We start from the raw sequence: 19,226 nt of genomic DNA on the forward strand, positions 1-19,226 counted from the left end.
ATTGATGAAGAAGTCGATACAATTATCAAAGAGAAAGCACCTACAAGGGATCATTCCTCAAGATGGTGAAAGAAGCCTGTCTTCCTCATCAAGTGTTTAATGCTGAGGAAACCGGACACTCCATTCCATCAAGCCATTAACGACCATCACAAAGGTAAATAAAATGACTTTATTGTATAGTGCAGTTTATTTCTTTAATCATAATACTATAGCACATTTATTATACATAAAATAAGGTATATTTTGTGTAGTTTTAAGGCTTAGAAAATTAGAAAGTAGAAAATTATGTTTTATGGCAGGGGTCTCAAACTCAAATTGACCCGGGGGCCGCTGGAGGCAGAGTCTGGGTGAGGCTGGGCCGCATCAGGATTTCCACAAGAAAATCACAGATAAAACATTCCAACGTTCTCAAAATCTTTATTTTTAACACACAAAAAATGAATTAAATGAATAAATGGAAAAACGAATAAAAATAAATCAAGTAATAAATACATAAAATAATTATAATGATCATAAGGCAGATACAGACAACAGAAAAAAACACAGGAAAACTATTTATTTTAATAAAGTTTCAAATGTCTGTATTCACAGTTCTTTAACCTTTAACTTTCTTAACATAAAGAAAATATTGAACATGAACTGTCCTAAACATGGCTTCTCTTGCCTACTTGTTCAGCTCCACACACAAGTTTCATTCATATCAATCATGTGGGCCGCACTAACATTAATCTTTCATGTCAAGGCGGGCCGCAAAATATTCTTTCGGGGGCCGCAGTTTGAGACCCCTGTTTTATGGGGACCTGGGAACGGATTATTCTCATTTTAATGGTTTCCTATGGGAAATTAAGTTTGGGATACACACTTTTCGCATTACACACTCTGTCTAGGCATCAATTAAGTTCGTAAGACAAGGTCCCACTGTATTTTGAAATGGACTGGACAGTTTCTGTGATAGTTTATATGCCCACAAATGCAGATGTACCATGGTAAATGTAACCATTTTATACTTTGACCGGTAGTTTGAATGGCACCGTCTGTGTGGTGCATAGTCGCACAATGGCGGAGGGGACAACTGTATTTAAAAACAAAAAAGAGGTCCTGCCGAAATAAATGTCTCAGACATGACAATGGCCCAAAAAATGGAATGTACTGTCAGAATTATTTTGTCTGGCGGTTAAGGCTTGTTCATTTCATTTCATTAAATGAATTGTGAACAAATGCAAAAGGCATTTGTGTATCTCCTTTTGTGTCAAATCCTTTGTTGCCATGTGAACAGGCTCCACTCGCTTTTGCTGTTAATCTACTGTGGTATTTCATATGTTGCTTTGAGACTCCTGGATAAGGTTTTGTTTAATAGTGTCTCTTCATTTCTGTCCCTTAGACTGTCTGTTCATATTCCCATATCTTCACTGAGGCATAATTATTCTAATAGTGCCGTTGTGTAATTTTCAGCGGGAGCAATCAGTTTTCATTGTGTGCACTCGCTCTAATTGCCAAATCATGATCCCTAACAAGGGATGAAGCGCTGATTGAACTGAGCGAAAAGACAGCATGTTTGTGATGAATCATTGCGTTAATCCAGTGTGATCAGATGATTAATGATGCTAAATTTAGTTTTACTAAGAGGTATAAATGTTGCAAACTGTATTGTGTACTGTGACCATTATGACGATTGCAATGACTCCCGATTAGATTTAAAGGTTATATAACTTCCTTTTCCAATTAATTTTTAGTCTCAGATTGGTCGTAATGGAAATATTTATTTTTGTCCAAACATCTCAGCACATGTCTGATTTCTAGTGCACACTTTCACCCACTGAGTGTAGCCAGTGCTGACGCATTAAATGACAGTCATGCCTAGGGATGGCTTGTAATCTTTGGCGCCACACATGCCAACATAATCTGACACAAGGATCGCTTCAGGACACAAGCCAGCCAGCAGAGTGCTGCATTTTCCAGATAACCTGTGTTGACTCCTTCACCATGTCCACAACAACTCATCAGGGAATGAATCGATGCACTTGAACACTTTATACTCATCAATATGACTCTTAAAGTTGAGCTTTTTAAATATCCTACTTTGACGAATTATGAAGTACCTATAGGTAACACTAATGTGTTGTCAATAATTGCTCTAATGGGGAACTCTGGGCATTTATATGCACAATGTAAAATTTACAAGCTTCATCCACATATGCAGGGCGACCTTGCTTTCCCACCAGGATGACAATATGATAATAGTGAGGCACAAGTAGACATCTGTGCAACTCACTGCGCTGTCTTGTTTGTGCACTGAATTGACTTGCTCGGGAGGACAAATGGGCCTTAACTGAATATCCTGACACTCAAATACATAATTTAGTCACACATTCCTCACTTGACTGTCATGCATCAATGGCAGTTAGTTCTATGTTGTTAGAAGAGTAGCCCCCCCCCCCCCCCCCCCCCCCTCAAATAAAAATAAAATAAACTGCTCATTACATCAGAGGGGGTGGAGTAATACAGGGTAGCTGAGTGAGTATAAATGGAACGTCACACAAGAGTCCTCTGTCGGTGAAGAGAGCCCAAAGACCTTTGCTGGAGTGCTGGCTTCCCACCATTGTGTAAGTAAGATGGGATGTTGTAAACGTTCTATGTTTACTAACACACTCACATTTTCGTCTTATTGAAGACTTTGCTTCACCACACCAGCAGCATGGAGACCTCCAGCACAACGTAAGAACTTAATAGAGTGCATGTGCATGCACTCTTGGCACGAGCAAGTGGAAATCTAAATTAATTTGGGGTGTTCTGTATTCTACATACATATATGTAAACGAAATGCCCGTCTGCGTATGTTGTAGTCTTGATCCCACTTTTATCTATTTCAAGTTTCCTTCCCATATTTGGCCTTGGCTCAATGGCTCAGTCGGCTGGGCTTGTGGAGATTGCCGTCAGGCTGTGTCTGAACCAACGTAAGCAGTTGTGTCCTCACGTTTGGGTGCCCATCTTGAAACCCCTGCGGCCTTGCATCCGCTCCACATTTCCAAAGGCTACATCAGCTGACATCCTACGCCATGTTGGTCCAACCCAGACGTACACGGGTTACTTTGAGAACTTGGAAAATGACAATGATGTTTTGGCCCCAGTCAAGAACAAGCATGTGGTTTTCGCTGACTCCAAGGGCCAGTCGTTAACAGATGTGCGAATCTTTTCTGACGAGGAGGACCACTCCGACCTCGACCCTCTGCCCTCCCTCCAAGGTTTGGTTAAGATGACTGAGGCTGGTTACAGCTGCACAGTCAGCACCTGCTGCCCAGGTACACGGCTCACACTCGGTTTCCCGCAGCCGTCCGCTAATTTCCAGGCCTTTCGTGCTAAGCTTGCTCAGAACATGGTCACCCTGGAGAATTGCACGGTCACCGAGCAAAACCTCAGAGGCACCGCCCGAGTCCAAAACATCAGCTTCCAAAAAGATGTGTGTGTGCGTATCACCTTTGACTCGTGGCGGAGCTACACTGATGTACCTTGCACGCACCTGCAGCAGCGCTTCGGAGGCCCGCAAACAGACATCTTTCAGTTTGACGTAGACATACCCAAAGTGCTTGATGCAAAGAGGAAGATAGAATTTTGCTTAAGTTATTCACCGGGAGGGCAGGCTACTACTTTTTGGGACAACAACAATGGACAGAACTACACAATTAAGGTGTGTGTGAGCTCACATCTCTGTCAAAATTAGAGAAGCAATATGTCATCAGGCTTTAATACATAATCAACTTTTTTAGACTTACAAGTTTCTTTTATTTATTATGCATTGTTTTTTTCCTCTGACCTTTTGTGTATTCATTAAAAACACTGTTGATTAGTTGTTCATTTTCATTGAATACCAATGTTTTATTTGCGCAAGTCAACACAGAACACAGACTACTCCATTCATCACTGTTGTAACAGAGGGTCGGGGATTTCTTTCACTTTGGATTCGCAACAGGACATTGATACAGTACTTTGTCAGGGCTAAATCCAAGCCCCTGAACAGGATACAAGATCATCTTAGCTCAGGTCTGGTCTGGTAAACTATCTGACTGATAGCAGGAGGCTTTGAACACTCATTATCCTAATCACACAGAAAACTGGAGAGTGGGGACTGAATCCTTGTTGAATATGTAAAATACACATGTTCAAACACATGACGAATCAGACATATGACGGACTCGCATAAGTGAATCAAACACTGTCTAAGTCACACATAAAATAAAAACAGGCATGTGCAATATGTTTTTAGGGCAACATTACATTAATTCAAGCTTGTGTCTGGCAATGTGAAAGCGACTTGAAATTAGTGCTAGTTAGTGTATACAACAATATACGTATGTGGTCACCAAAGAGAATCTAACCTTCAAGCGGTGGTGCAACCTGAGTAGAGGAGAGTGAAGTGATAGGGGATAGTCAAAACAGGTCAGCCCATGTTGTCAAAGCGCACGTTGCTACGCAAAATTTCAATTGTGGGTATTTATTCCACCAATCCATTTTCTGTAGTGCTAGTTCTCATTAGGGAAATGGATGAGCGAGAGCAAATCCGAGCTAGCTGCACATACACTGGACTGCAGACAAACTTTCAAATGCACACTCACCACGATGGAAAATTCAGAAATTTCGGCAAACCTAACATGAATATTTAGAAAGTGTGGTGAGGAGCTGGAGTACCTGGTAAAATTGACACTAGCACTGGGAAACATGCTAACTCCACGTAGGAAGGTCATGGCTAACATTAAAACTAGAAAGCTCATAACAATGACGCAATTGTGGAACTAGATGGCGCTTTTGCAACTGTAGTATTTATTGATTTTTTTTTCTTTTCAAATTTGGAATCGCTACAAATTTGGCTGCTGTATGACTGCCACTAGCTGAAAATAATACAATCAAAATAAAACACCATCAAGAAACCAAGGATCAATGATACAATTCTTTAGTACTGGTGAATGAAGATAAAATGTTCCGTTTCTAGCTGCCTATGGTGGATGTTTGTGAGATCGACTTCAATTGGAAACACCTACTCTAGACTAGGAAGGAGGGAGAGGTGAAAGCAGCATGCACAGCCCCGGCGAGCTGTTATTTTCCTCTGTGCTTTGGCCAACACGTGACGAGCTTCATTTCTTCCATTCTGAGAAGCTTGGTTGTCCCCCGGCCCGTCCTAAATTATCATGTGGCTCAGCGGCCGACGCTGATGTTGCACACTTTGCAGCTGGGGTCTTTCTTGGCGTTGGCCGTAGTTAAACTCATGAGCTGGTGGTGACCACTGATCAGCTCCACGGTACCTTGATCCAAACTGACCGGCTCTGTAAAAAGCACCTCAAAGATGACATCACTGGCATGGCAGTAGCGCGGCTCCTCCCCTGACCTCTGGGGGGCGGTGTATGTTAAAAAAGGGTTGCAGGCCAAGTCCAGCATTGGGAGGCGGCTTCTGCAGAAGTGGTCTCCTTCTGTTCCCACAGGGGCAAGCACCAAAACCACATAGTGGTAGGCTGTGTACATGCAGTAGAAGTCAGCAAAGTACAGAGAGACGTTTGGGTTGAGCAGGTGTCCGGCTGGGATCTGGAAGCGCAGAGGGCCGTACGGAGAGTCTTTGGGGGGGAGTCCTGTATCAAACTCAGTGTTGCAGCTAAAGAAGACTCCCTGCAGTTTGCCATTTATAGGAGAACCATGACTCCCACTTGTATCTTTAAGGGCAGGATGCATCAGACCTGCAAACTCCTTTCTAATCCAATCATCCAGAGGAGAAAGCACCATTATTTCTAGGATTATATTTCTACTCAGTCATTTATTCTCGTGCCATTGTAATGATGCACTTACCTGACGCAATTAAAGTAATCTGGATGCTGATTGCGATAAAACACAGAAAATTTCAACAGCCTTCCCGCAGAGCCTTTGGCCTTGTCGAGAAGCTGCTGAAGGTGTTCTATGGCGTAGTCTGTCAAATTAAAAGGAGCACTATAATCATTTCAAAAGTCTGCTGTGCTTTCAAATGCTAATGACCCTTCAAACAAAGAGGTACTTTCTTTTTACCACTTATTTTTGTCGACGCTTATGTAACAATTTATGGGATACATTAGCCTCACTCTGGCTGTCAGGCGCCTCACCTCCTGTGCAGAACTCCACCACTTGGCTCCACTCTGACACTAAGTACTCGCCATCGGGCTGTCGAACCGCAGTCTGCACGGCAACACAATACTCTGTGCTGGGACTGAGGAACCAGTGGCCCCTCACCGCCATGGGCAGGGGCACAGCCTTCGCCACTAATTTGGTTGGCACATCCTGGAGGTCAGAGCACAAACATTACTGGATGTTGTTTCCATCATTAACATATCAAAGGGAATTTTCATGGCTATGTAAATTAAGCCTTTCCCGCAGTAGGAGGCATTGATATCATGATATTCCTTTCAAGTTCAAACGGCTATAACTTCAGAACAGTTCCTTTGGATGATAATGTAACTTTCTTTTACTCTTTTATTAATATTCAAGAAACAGATTGAACAAAGGATTGAACAAAATGTTTTTAAACGACAAATTGCGAGTCACTCTGAAATTGTGTGTTATCTAAAATGTCAATAAAAGAAGGAAATAGCATACCACGGTGTCTTGAAAAAGTCTTTTAGTCCATTCATTGTTCACATTTCTTACAACAACAAATGTTTTGAATTTAGATTTTACAGTATGTACCGTATTTTCCGGACTATAAGGCGCACCGGAATATAAAGCGCCTGCAATGAATGACATACTAAAACTTTTGCAATATATAAAGTGCATTGGATAATAATAATAATAATAATAATAATACATTTCATTTATAAGCGCCTTTCAGAACTCTCAAGGACACTTTACAGTCACACTTGGGAAAAAACAATTTTTTTCCCAAGATGGCGGCGCGTGAACACGCAGCGGCTCCTCTCTCTCCCGACAAATTGCCGTTTTCGTGTTTATTGTGTTTGTTAAAGTCATTATAAGTGGCTTGCACGCTGGATCAGAGAGGACAGTAATTTCATCTGGGCTGTATGTCATGCATATTGGCATATTTGACAATAAAGCTGACTTTGACTTTGTGTGGGGGCATACAAAGTATATTTGATATTGAACTGCAACAAAATATCCACTTGCCGATGATGTCCAGTTGGCTGCTGCAAAGTAAGAATTTAGAGACCGCTTTTAACTGCCATAATGCATTTCTGCCTGAAAATTTGGACTAAAGTCAAGTCTATTTTCTGACCCCAAATTGTTAGGTGTGCTTGAGATGTGCAACACAAAATGTCCTTGATTCGAGGTGTTGAACGGCCCACAAAATTCTCAACACTGTAAATTCGATTTGCCCTGGCATGAAAATGAAGATGCGGCAGTTTTTAGGCCAAGCCCGTCCGTCTATGTAAGCAGCACACTTGGTGTGTTGCTGACCTAATGTTGTCATCAAAATGTTGTTAATGATGTGCATTAGCAGCGATTTCCACAATAACTGATCTATGCTACAATGTAGCATAGATGCTACATTTGTGGTAAAACGCGAGTACAAGTGAGTCACAGGCCCAGGGCTGTTGACCGCACTCATTTTTCTCCAATGTCCATTCACTTTACCAGACATTTGCGGATCGGCTTTTAACTATTTAATCCTACTGTTGTAATGCCAAATTAATTTTAAGATCCATAAATCCCAACCAGGTAATAGACAGGACCACGGGTCGTTTGGTGTCATCTCACCCTGTGTTTAAAGCGGTTTGGATCCCTGCATTCTTTGCGGCTCAAGTCAATAAAGAAGTGTGTGGCTCTGGCTGTGTCCTCGGCAGTCATGTCCCACACGATGCGAAACGAATCACATGTCACCTCACATATTTGAATGTTGCAAGGGGTAGCGAGAGTGATCTCCATTTCTGTAAAGGGATAAAACAGGAAATTTGAACTAAATATCATGGAATATCATTTTCTAGAGCCCTTTCATTAAAATCACTGTCACATATTTGCATAGGATAATCTCTTGAGCCTTGTGAATATTTCAGTTTATAAATATGGCTGCTCTACATACAAAGTAGATGGATGCAAATAAATACAGTTCAATGTTTTTTTTTTATTCATCAGTGAATTGTAAACACTGCTCAGTACTTATTCCATCAACTAATAGGAGATGCACTTTGTGTTTTACTACATTACATTTGAAGAAACGCGTTTGTATTCATTTATTTTCTCCCTTAACTCATTGATACAGTACATGCTTGTTCTATTCACAATTCCACAGTTAGCCTATGAATCTTTTAAAAATAGGTTTGACCACATCTGTATTTCATATCGATGATTAGTTATAATATTATGCTCTTTCTGTCAATTTAGTCTCTTATATGACAAAGTACACTCGTTGAAAGACTTGCAAAGTATCACACGCAATGCTTTGAAAGCTTAGTAAGGTTTTCACAATTCTCAATTGTTATTTTAATTTTAGACGCTCATTTTTATTATTTTGAAGTGTATTGAAATTGATTTGACAATAATGTGCAGGTCTTTGGTGCAGGCGGTGAGGTTTCGATTCACCGCCGGTGTTCTAACACCCTGCCGACTCCAATCTTGGATTAAAGAAATTGGATGTTTTGCTTCACGTAAGACGTCCGTGTTGGACACCTTACGTCCAACTGTGTCACACTGTGGTGATCCCTAATGGGACAAGCCAAAAGTAATCACAACAACAATAGACATATTGTAATAGACATTATTATTGTTGGTACCACCTTGTAATGAAGCCATTTTAAGTTTGGTGTTAGATGTATCTATCGTTTTTTTTGTTCTTTGAGGGACTTCACGAAAATGTCAAACTGAAATATGGAGATGTATGCTAAGAAGATGGAAATACAGTGAAAAGGAACTACAAAGTCAAGACTGTCGTCATTATTCCTTGAAGTCGAGGCAAATTAAACATTCATCCATGGATCAACTTTCATTTTGTCCTTTGCTGCCTTTCTTCCTCTATTTCATGGCCTTAACTGACATTTCACATCATTATGCAACATGACACGCTTCCAGATGGCACACCTTTCATAATCACCTCCATCAGTCTCCAAGCAACTACATGTCAGCAGCATCCTTCCAGCTCTTCAATTGTAAAACAAATACATTTTATTGTTATCTATTTTTTTTGGACCTGCTGAGTCTTGTGTTTATAGTGATGGCTTGTCTTTTATTCGTCTGGCAGGACAGGACAAAGGCGAGATTTAGGTAGTGACTGTGGAAGGTGATGAATCACTCCTTGGTCACACATCAGCCGTTTCACTGCTGCACAAAGCTTTCAGTAGCAGCCCAGGGTCAGACACTTTTTGATGTGTGTTTAATTTGCTATCCACTTCATTTATCTGCAGCACAGCACGTTGCATGCTTCCTTTAGTCCGACCAATCCATCCCTCTTGAACTGAGCATTATGCGTATGTGTGCTTAAAATAACTGACGTACGTAGTTGTTTAGGAAGCAACCCGAATACACTCGTGATGCTGCATTACACATGGATAAACATGCTTTCACTGGCAGACTGTGAGGTCTGCAGAGGTGTTGTCCAGGCCTTCGATGATGGACAGGCTGCAGTTTCTCATTAAAGCTTGTCGACTGTGAAATGTGTTAGCCCATCCTTCATTGAAGCTTGATGAAGAAGAAAAAAAACAATTGCTCACGTTTCACCGCGGTTTATGCGCCCTTCATTTCCAAGTTTCTTCAGGAGCAGAAAGTGGGACAACAATAAATTCTCACAGGACACTCATCAAAGCTCGCTGCCTTTGAATGTTGTACTTCAAAATCCATTGAGTGCATGTGAGCGCAATTCAAATTCAGGTTTCCAAATCACTCACACATCCCTGTTTTCCTCATTTGTGCATCAGCCTGTGAAAAAGAGCCAATTACTCAGCTGCAACGCTAACTGGAATAGCCAGCTGCTCCAAATGAGGCAATTTGGGTCTGCCTGATGGATCTGACAGAAAAACATCTCATTAGTTTAATTATTTGTGTGAGCTCCACATTCAGATTAATGAATGCACGCCAGCAGATAGGGCACAAAACCAGAGATCACAGTCTTTTCGTTTTCGTCCATTAAATATATAAACAAATAATTGCATTTTCCACCTACATTATATTTCAACTACTTTTTCATGTCCCAGTGAATATATGCATGTTTAGAGTGCTTGGGGTTTGGTATTTGGGTGTCGTCTCTCCTGCGTTAATCCTCAGTCTATAATACATTTGGTAAAGTTTGATTTCCAAGTCAAAGAGTCGAATCAGCATCACTCTCTGTGGAATGATAATAAATTCCGTGGGAACTCAATCCAAAAGGGGCAGAGTGTCAGTGCCCCCAACAAATGCAAGCATGAATGAGAATAGCATGAATAACATAAACGGACTAGAAAATACTCATCGTAAAGGCTTGAGAGGTATCAAATGCTGAAAAATATACACAGACATGCAGTACACAGCTGAGAATAATGACAACAATTGTATAACATTTCACTCAACGGGGAACAGATGTCACAGCACAAAATATGATCATTTCTACAATGTCAAGTTAGAATAGAAAACAAATCCTTACTTGATTGTTGCTGAAGGTGTAATTGAAGATTTTAGGTGTGATTTTCTTTTCCCGATTCTAAGCCTCCTTATTTGCTGCAGTCACCAATAGATCCCCCTGCAAAACTGATTAGGAGGTGAAACCAACATACTGGATCCTCTCTCACTCCATCTCTTTCTCCCCTGTGCTCCGTCTGTTTCTCTCATCTGTGTGTGTGTATGCGCACGTGTGCCACACAAACACTCACCCATGCCCCTCCACCCCACCGCCAGTCTCATTTTTTGCTGTGGGCTTTGAGCATGATGTTTATTTGACTCTTCCGGAGCTGCACGGCCATGATACATTCACAGCTAAATGAGGTGAGGCAAAAAGAGAATTGTCAAACACGACAATATCGTCAGCATGTTTGCAACACTGTGTCATCTGAAAGAAGGTATACGCTGAATAATGCCGCCACACGCATTTTAGTGACATATGGATACACAGGGTGTGATAAAACAAACAAAACATAGAACAAGACATTAAAGTCAGCGGATATTAAAACCATAGTTCATGTGATGAGATGCCCTAGTACCTAAACAGCACTTGCGCCAACTGCATGCCATATGGACCTACTCCATAGAGCATAATCCCCCTGCCCGCAACCGACCCTCATAGCCCATCCTCTGGCAAATGATGCCACAATGTGAGGCCAGAGTAAGCAGATTTGCACTGGCGTTCGTTGTAAAGTGGGATTTTTGTGTTGCTTCCTTGGGTCAACATTTAGGATTTCACCAAGGATTAAAACAGTGATGGGGAGAGACGCTCTACTCAGATTAATGGCTGTAATCTCTCTTTAAACAATGGAAATGGATTTAGGGCAAACATGACAATAAAAGAGATATTGACCAACGTTTTTCTGCTATCTTTAAAAACAAGTACTCTTCTTCTTTTCCTTTCGGCTTTTCCCTTCAAGGGGTCGCCACAGCGAATCAGTAACCTCCATCTTCAGAGGTATGATACGCATGTTTGTTTTGGCCCATCTTTTACGTCGGATGCCCTTCCTGACACAACCCTCTGTATTTATCCGGGCTTGGGACCGGCACAAGAAGACTTATGTCCCTTTGTGGCTACAGAACAAGCAACTCGCACAGTAAAAGGCTCCCAAACACAAAATGGTCAGCAGCACAGCAACAACCAAAAAAGCAAAACTATACTCACCATTTGATGACAATGCTCTGATGTCAGTTAAGAAACAAAAAAGTGACGTCGGTTAAAAACAAGTATGTAACATAAAAATGAACTATATAAATACAGTAAACTATCTATATGTTTCTATTTACAGTTTAGATCCAAGGAATACAGAAAATTCATGTGCGCACTCACCATCCTTCATCAGGTACAGCAATTGAATGAAACTTCACTTCAAGTAGCCTATTTTGTACAATATACTGTAAATCTTGACAATCTCAGACAACAATTCAGTTTCGGCTTTTCCCTTCAAGGGGTCCCCAACAGCGACTCAGTGTCCTCCATCTTCAGAGGTTTGATTCGCATGTTTGTTTTGGTCAAGCTTTTACGTCGGATGCCCTTCCTGACACAACCCTCTGTATTTATCCGGGCTTGGGACCGGCACAAGAAGACTTATGTCCCTTTGTGGCTACGAAACAAGCAACTCGCTGAGTAAAAGGCTCCCAAACACAAAATGGTCATCGGCACAGCAACATTCAAAACAGCGAAACTATAAGAATTCAGTTATCAATACGATTATTATTATGCATATTGTATGCATTTGTGCAACATTTTCCGATGTGAGCATTAATGGGGTCAATTATTTGATGAATTTGATTCAAGTGATCTTCTATGGTCTCTCCTCAAGAGCCGCTCTCTTGCCTGTATTCATCTTTGCATGCTGCAACAGACCAGATGCAAGTGATTGAATAAATAGCAAGGGCTGCAGAAACTGCATAATGATGTTGATTATTTAAAACGGAGGTGTCAAAGTCATTTTTTGCCGCGCGCCACATTGTAGTTATGGTTTCCTCTCGAGAGCCGTTATGAATTTGGGGAAGCCGTTAGAATGTTTTATCCTCTCCACATCGTACATATAGAGGGCACAACAAATTGATGAAGCACTAGTTTTCAAATCTGAAGTCAAGAATCATAACTGTCATTGTGATTTACATCCAAAAATATGAAATTTTGGTTAGGATCTTAGCAATCATCATTGAATTTCACAAGTTTGATTTGCTTTCTCGGGCCGAAAAAAATGATGTGGCCTTGACTTTGATACTAGTGATTTAAAACAATACATCCAGCAAACAAAGACCCTTGTTATAGCCAGATAAACTTGTGATTTACAAGGTTAAATAAAACCTGTCAACCCAATTAAAAACACAAACTTGTACAAATGCTGGTAAATTCTGCAAATAGTGAATTCAGTTTGTTGGATTTTGCCCCCGAATAATATGAGCGGTATGAAATTTGGCCTTATTTCACTCAGATCACTCGTGGGTTTGAGCGGTAGGCACACCTTGAACCGGTTGCCAGCCAATCGCAGGAAACACATCGACAAAGAAGTTGAAGAGAGTGGCCTTACCCCCCAGAACCTGCAAAGATTGTTCAGTGCTGCACGAACTCTTCAACAACTGGCAAGGAAATATATGACAACATGGTCAGAGCCATCGATTTCACTCACGATGGCTTCAGTCATGAGTTATACAAGAGCATTTTAGAGAGAAAACGCCAACAATTACTGATCACAATGTTCCTCGCCCATTGGAAATCTTCGTCTGAGGCTTCTGCAGGAGCCTACCTGCTTTCTGCAACTTAACCTAATTTACAGTACAGGTATATGTGCAGTGTTTATTTTTCCCAAGTAGGCAGCCGTCAACAAGTGCTCTTCAAGAGCTTTGTTTTATACTGTTTTTTTTTACCATTAGTTTTGTCACATAGTGTTTGTGGTTTCATCGTGTGGAACTGCTGTGGGCTGTTTATCGCGTTTTTTTCGCCACGACATTTGTCAAAGACGAAGAATCTGCTTGAGGGTTTGCCTTTTTGGCAGCGCTGTTTTGATTGGGAGGAACGTGTGCGCCATTTGACTGTCAATGCTGGACAGCCTCAGGGCTCTTGTGTTTTGTTGTGCCTGTAACGGACAGCATTTTTCACAGCTCCGTTATGTTCAGTGGAGATGTCGGCGCTGTTGAACAGTCGCCCTTGGTGCGGCTGAATGGATGGGTGCTGAAGTTGAGGATTAGGAGAGAGGAGAACCGGCGCGGAGAGCCAATGTATATTTAGAACTGAGAGATGGCCTTTGGAAATGAAATGGATTTACATAGGAGAAGAGAAGTGAACCAATCGTTTTTTTCGTTAATGGATGCTGCAACATCTTGTTGACTTTGAAACTTGGCTTGTAGCAGACGAACTGCATGATTGTCCATGTTTTGTGTATATTATTTTACTTTATGTTAACAGTTTTGTTAAGCGTTTTTTTACAGCTTCAGCTGTTGTTAAAGCGCTACATAAATCAATATCTACTTTATTGTATTGTTTCGACGCTCAGAGAGAGAGAGAGAGAGAGAGAGAGAGAGAGAGAGAGAGAGAGAGAGAGAGAGAGAGAGAGAGAGAGAGAGAGAGAGAGAGAGAGAGAGAGGGGTAGGTTTGTTTTCTGGGGGATATTTGCAACGGGAAATGTGTGTCTTAGCTCGATTAACATTGTTTATAAAATGTTTATATGGAATAAATCAGGAATGGGTTATGCGTCCCTTTGCGCAGTGGCGACTCGTATCAACTTCGGCTGATGACACCCGGAAGTCAGATGTGAGCGGCGTTTGAGTAAGCAACATTTAAACAAGTCATCCTGTCGCGAAGCTTGTTTCAAATGTAGAGTTATTGTCGTCTCAGGGTCAATACGCTCCAGCAACGTAAGTTTATGTACTTGTGTCTTCGTTTGTGTGTCAAAAGACAAACATTGCAACGACACATTTCTTGTCGTCGGTTTGCCGGTAGTGTGTGTTGGCCACGTGTGTGGACGCACTCAATGTGTACTGCGGAGTTGACCCTGCATACGTTCATATTAACCACGACTTGTCACCGAAGGCTGTTGCTTTTGTTGACCTGTCAAAATAAGTGTTATACGTCTGCTCTAACATATGTATTGCTTGCACAACATTGGTTATCGGGTTATTACAATGCCAAGTTATATTTGGACAATTGCTTTTCAAATTCAAATGTCTGCCCATAAATCTGACTTTTTTTGCCCAAACTGACTCATTTTTTAAAGTAATGTTGTTGTAAATCTACAATATTTAATGGATCTACTGTACTTTATTTGGAACCCCCTTTCTTTAATTTATGGATATTAGTGAAAAAGGAGAGCACACCCACCTCACGGTGCAGAGGTGCAGGGTTTGATTCCTGCTCAGGCCTTCCTGTGGAGTTTTGATGATTTCCCCATATCAGCGTGTGTTTTCTTTGGTTTCCTCCCACATTCCAACAACATACATGTCAGGTTCATGGAAGAGTCTAAAATTCCCCCTAGATATGAGCATGGATAGTTGTTTGTCTTTGTGTGCCCTGCGATTGGCTGGTGTCCTCGCCTACTACCTGAAGACGGCTGCAATAGTGAGGATAAAGTGAGGATAATGCAATTGTGGGGATGAAATTGTGAGGATAAAGTATATCAGAAAATGGATGGATGGATGCATGGACTGTATTCTTTGTTTTTGGTACTTGGGTGGAAATTTTGTGGCTTGTAGATGTCGTCACCTAATTTCCATCACATTTTATTAAATTGTTAAGGATGGCCGATTCAGGAACTGGTGATCCCAGTGGTCATCGCTTGCCAGCACCTGGAGGAATCGGGAGGAACCAGCTCATGGGCCGCCGACCACCTGCTGCCATCTCTGGGGGTCGCCTTCCTACGATGCGTTCCCGAGATCTCACCCTCGGGGGAGTGAAAAAGGTATATGTTCCCCGAAATGTTTGACTGCAAATGTCACTTTCCCTCCCCTTTCCTTAACCTCTTATTTTTCTTCCCATTTAGAAAACATTCACCCCAAACATTATTGGCCGGAAAGTTAGAGAAGAGTAAGTTCACAATAAGATTACAGCGGTGGGAAGAAATGGGTAAAACGCCTTCTGATAAATCTTGACTATGATTTTATGTTGGAAAGTGTCAAGGATGAAGGTGTGCAAAAGAGAGAACGGATGAATGCAACCCGAGGCAGAGGTCCAAGAGAGAGAGGCAGGGGCCGGGGTCGCCCAGAGATAATCCAGTCCCATTCTATTTTTGAACAGGGTCCAGGAGAAATAGCAATCAGAAAAAAAAGTAGGGATTTACAGGAGCATGTGTAACTACTATGTTTTGGCTTTGGATGATGTCATATGAGTAACGAATTTCCCCGGTGTATTTAAATGTCTAACAGATTATGAAAGTGAACGAGATGCCCCGAATGTCGGACCATCCCCCATTATCAATATCAAAAAGGAGAAGAGAGAAACTGAGGAAGAGACCAAAGCAATCATTCGCAAGCTGGAACAAGATGGCGTATGTATGGTTTAATATCTATAATGCACTGTTTTATACTTTTACTGTTTGTTTCGAACATTTCCCCCTCTGTGTTTTTCAGTTTATAGATGATCCATTCCTGAGGGGCGAAAAGAGGAGCTGTCCAGTCCAACTTCCTCTTGCTGTGTCAGGATGGGGTTTCAAGGAGGAATTCAGTGCGCCTACTATAAAAATTGAAAAGATGGATGAGGATCATCCCATGGAACCCGCAGTGGAAAGTACTTACTCGCTTTTGCACTACTCATTCTATTATTGAAGCTCGCACGGGTGAACACTAAGAAGTACATGTGTGAACAGCCGTAACAACTTAAAAGGTTATGGTCTTTAACTGCTGAAAGAGATTTAATTCTGTCAATGCCATACAGTACCCCACCCCCTCCCACAATAATTTTGTATTCCTGGAATTGTAGATATATTTTGTTATATCCTAATTAAAATACATAATTATACCAGGGATACACAATGACATCTTATTAAAATTGTACTATTTTACAATGTGATTCAAAAATATACATTCAATACATATACTGTATAATACAATGAAGTTGCATGGCCCGTTCAAATAATTGCCTGTCTTTGACTTGCTTTATGGGACCCTGTGATCAGCTCACAAGTCTAGCACACTTCTCTCAGACAGCGGCCAATGACCCTTTTTTAAAAACAGAAATAATAGCCAGCTTATTAAAATTACCAAAAATGTACATGTGGAATCTTAAAACAATGTCAATGCTTTAAAATAACTGAATTGAACTTATGAGGGAGAAAGGAAGTTCTTAATTGATTTAAAAACATTCCAAATGATGGCTGACTACACATAGGCTACAGTTTTATTCCTATTTGTGTGCAGCGTAATGGATAAACGCTGCTTCACCAAATATTCAAAGTTCCTCTTTGTTTCCGCAAGGGGATGCACATTTTCCACAAGAAAATGCCAATCCAGTACTTGACATGACATGTCTTGATACCAATAGAAAAAAAGAATGTCAAAACATTTTTCAGGCATACACATTTTCAACACCCTTTTAACTGTCACTGAGCAGCGCGCTGGGTGTATTTCCAATACTCCAGTCTATCAAATTTACTAAAATATACTTCCAATACTGTTATATTCAGGATAATTTGGATTGGATTGGATTGGATATGCCTTTATTAGTCTCACAGTGGAGAAATTTACATTTCACAGCAGCAAAGTGATGAAAGGAATGAAAGTAAAAAAACAAAATACATGAGCTGCTGGAAAGGCAGCCACTCTCGTGGCGCCGTCTTGAAGTCAAAAGAACAAAAAAAAAAACTAAATAACAAATAATATGACAGCATAGAGACAATATGACAAAACAAAGACACAGAGAGACATTCATTCTTCAGGACTTGCTGTACCCTCTTTGTGATGACATGAAGCAGTTCTAGATGAAAGAGGAGAGGATCAAAGCGTCTTTCCACCAGTGGATCAGGGACATCATGGTGGAACGTTTGTGAATTACAATTCAGATTTTCACATTAGAAACCCATGAGAAGTGAGGGTCTACCAAGTTTGAACATCGATTATACACGTGGTTGCTCACCAGTGCCTCTGAATATGAAAAAGCTCAAAGATCATTGTTTGTGCTTTTTTTGTAATACTCCCATGCTGGAGGAAAGGTGTGGAAAACCAATCTTTTTTATTTCAGTGAAGGAGGAGCACAAAGAAATACCAATAAAGAAGACTGAGGCTGCCTTCAAGCCTCCTCCACTCCCTGAGCCGGATGTTTTGCCAGACCTTCTTCACAAGTGGAGTCTTAGCAAAGGTGAGGAGCTGTTCTTCATCCAACTGCCTGACACGCTGCCTGGCCAGCCTCCTATCAAGGAGTACAAGCCAATAAAAACTGAGGTGAAATCTGAGGATGGTCATTCTGTCCTCCTGAAAACAGAGTCCCAGGTAGCTAAACAACAATACTGCATTGTAATAAAATGATCAAATGTATGTCTTAGTACGCTTTGCATATTTGATAGGAGGAGCAAAATGAAGATAACAGCTGTAATTTGAAAGATCTGCAAGAGGGTCTTGTTGGAAAGATGCTCGTCCGTAAGTCTGGTCGGGTGCAGCTCATAATGGGACAGATCATACTGGATGTGTCGCTTGGAGCATCATGCTCTTTCCTTCAGGTATGACAGGAGATAAATCATTTAGGTTGATCACTTTCCGTTTGACTTTGTCAAATGCTTCATAAACAACACTACTGTATTGTGTACATTCCTTTACTGTACTGAACTAGAACTCCACCCCACATGTCTCTTTTGAATTTGTTTCAGGAACTGGTTTCTGTTGACACTGAAGGAGGAACAGGTGAAATGACTGTTTTAGGAAATATCAAACACAAAATGGTTTGCTCACCAGATTTTGAATCTCTGCTGGAAAGCAGGTGATGATCATTGATACCCTTCGTGGTGGTCATTTGCTGTTTTGTGTCATATAAAAACGTGCTAACACTAAACTATAAAACTTGAACTTTTTTGCTTGAAGAATTCCTTGATGTGCCATATTTTGAATCTTCAATCATTGACTGTACATGGGTGTAAATGTGTGAATAAAATGATTTCTATTAAATGATGTGTGATTTATTTTGTTGTTACCAAAATGGCAAAAATCCTGTTTTCACACCTACTAGGCTCTCTAATAATTAATAAAACACCAACGCATCTGCGGGTTTGTACACCACATGTCACAATTTCACTTAATCCAAATTAAAATGTTTATACAGTACACAAGAGCATGTTAATAGTTCAGGAAAGGAGAATAACGATACTAGGTAAAATATATCCATTACACTCCATTATCTGAGGCACTTAGCTTCACAAAAGTGGTGGTCATGCTTGAGCTTATTTCAGCTAACCTCGGGCAGTTGTACGCCCTCGCTTGGTTTCCAGCCAGTCGCAGGGCTTTCATCAACAATTCTCACTGACTCCAAGACACAATATAAAGCGTTTGGATCGAATACCATGCATGAAACTAGAACATGCTAAGAAAACACAATGCAAGGCTCGGGGAAAGCATGCAAACTCCACATTACGGTGGCAAATCCTGGATTCAAACCTGTAAACCTTTCTGGGAAGTATTTAAAAAAATAGTTGGTCCGAATATATTGATAT

The 19,226-nt window shown here is 41.0% G+C and overlaps 4 protein-coding genes across 7 annotated transcripts in view; 3 read left to right on the top strand and 1 right to left on the bottom strand.

The window, feature by feature from the left end:
- gins4 (GINS complex subunit 4 (Sld5 homolog)) overlaps positions 1–491 on the top strand; it is a 16,245-nt gene extending 15,754 nt beyond the window's left edge. Inside the window, exon 8 of the mRNA XM_088994743.1 lies at positions 1–491. This exon is cut by the window's left edge and continues 758 nt beyond it. The gene's annotated coding sequence lies outside the window, so the exon portion shown is untranslated.
- Positions 492–2,445: 1,954 nt separating this feature from the next.
- ppp1r3c2b (protein phosphatase 1 regulatory subunit 3C2, duplicate b) lies at positions 2,446–4,847 on the top strand. Of its 3 annotated transcripts, none has more exons than XM_088994741.1 (3): positions 2,446–2,603; positions 2,672–2,715; positions 2,872–4,847. In XM_088994741.1, exons 2-3 carry the CDS (start codon positions 2,696–2,698, stop codon positions 3,716–3,718), a joined length of 867 nt encoding a protein of 288 aa, XP_088850867.1. In that variant the 5' UTR covers positions 2,446–2,603; positions 2,672–2,695; the 3' UTR covers positions 3,719–4,847. The 3 variants fall into 3 exon arrangements, 2 of the variants coding, with proteins under 2 accessions (XP_088850867.1, XP_088850868.1); XM_088994742.1 differs by having other exon boundaries at positions 2,692–2,715; XR_016114735.1 differs by lacking the exon at positions 2,672–2,715 and having other exon boundaries at positions 2,872–3,009.
- Positions 3,880–10,777, bottom strand: phyhip (phytanoyl-CoA 2-hydroxylase interacting protein). 2 transcript variants are annotated; one of them, XM_088994739.1, is made up of 6 exons: positions 10,574–10,777; positions 9,669–9,873; positions 7,723–7,892; positions 6,117–6,291; positions 5,830–5,947; positions 4,997–5,734 (listed from the first exon to the last, which is right to left on the bottom strand). In XM_088994739.1, exons 3-6 carry the CDS (start codon positions 7,888–7,890, stop codon positions 5,188–5,190), a joined length of 1,008 nt encoding a protein of 335 aa, XP_088850865.1. In that variant the 5' UTR covers positions 7,891–7,892; positions 9,669–9,873; positions 10,574–10,777; the 3' UTR covers positions 4,997–5,187. The 2 variants fall into 2 exon arrangements, with proteins under 2 accessions (XP_088850864.1, XP_088850865.1); XM_088994738.1 differs by lacking the exon at positions 9,669–9,873 and having other exon boundaries at positions 3,880–5,734; positions 10,574–10,769.
- A 3,561-nt stretch (positions 10,778–14,338) lies between these two features.
- On the top strand, positions 14,339–18,684 carry polr3d (polymerase (RNA) III (DNA directed) polypeptide D). Its single transcript, XM_088995543.1, has 9 exons — positions 14,339–14,454; positions 15,332–15,494; positions 15,576–15,619; positions 15,706–15,860; positions 15,958–16,079; positions 16,162–16,318; positions 17,768–18,015; positions 18,090–18,242; positions 18,390–18,684. Exons 2-9 carry the CDS (start codon positions 15,333–15,335, stop codon positions 18,501–18,503), a joined length of 1,155 nt encoding a protein of 384 aa, XP_088851669.1. The 5' UTR covers positions 14,339–14,454; position 15,332; the 3' UTR covers positions 18,504–18,684.
- The last annotated feature ends 542 nt before the right edge of the window (positions 18,685–19,226 follow it).

Source organism: Hippocampus bargibanti, linkage group LG04 (genome assembly GCF_051943395.1).
Source record: "Hippocampus bargibanti isolate YZ-2025 linkage group LG04, ASM5194339v1, whole genome shotgun sequence".
Lineage (NCBI taxonomy): Eukaryota > Metazoa > Chordata > Actinopteri > Syngnathiformes > Syngnathidae > Hippocampus > Hippocampus bargibanti.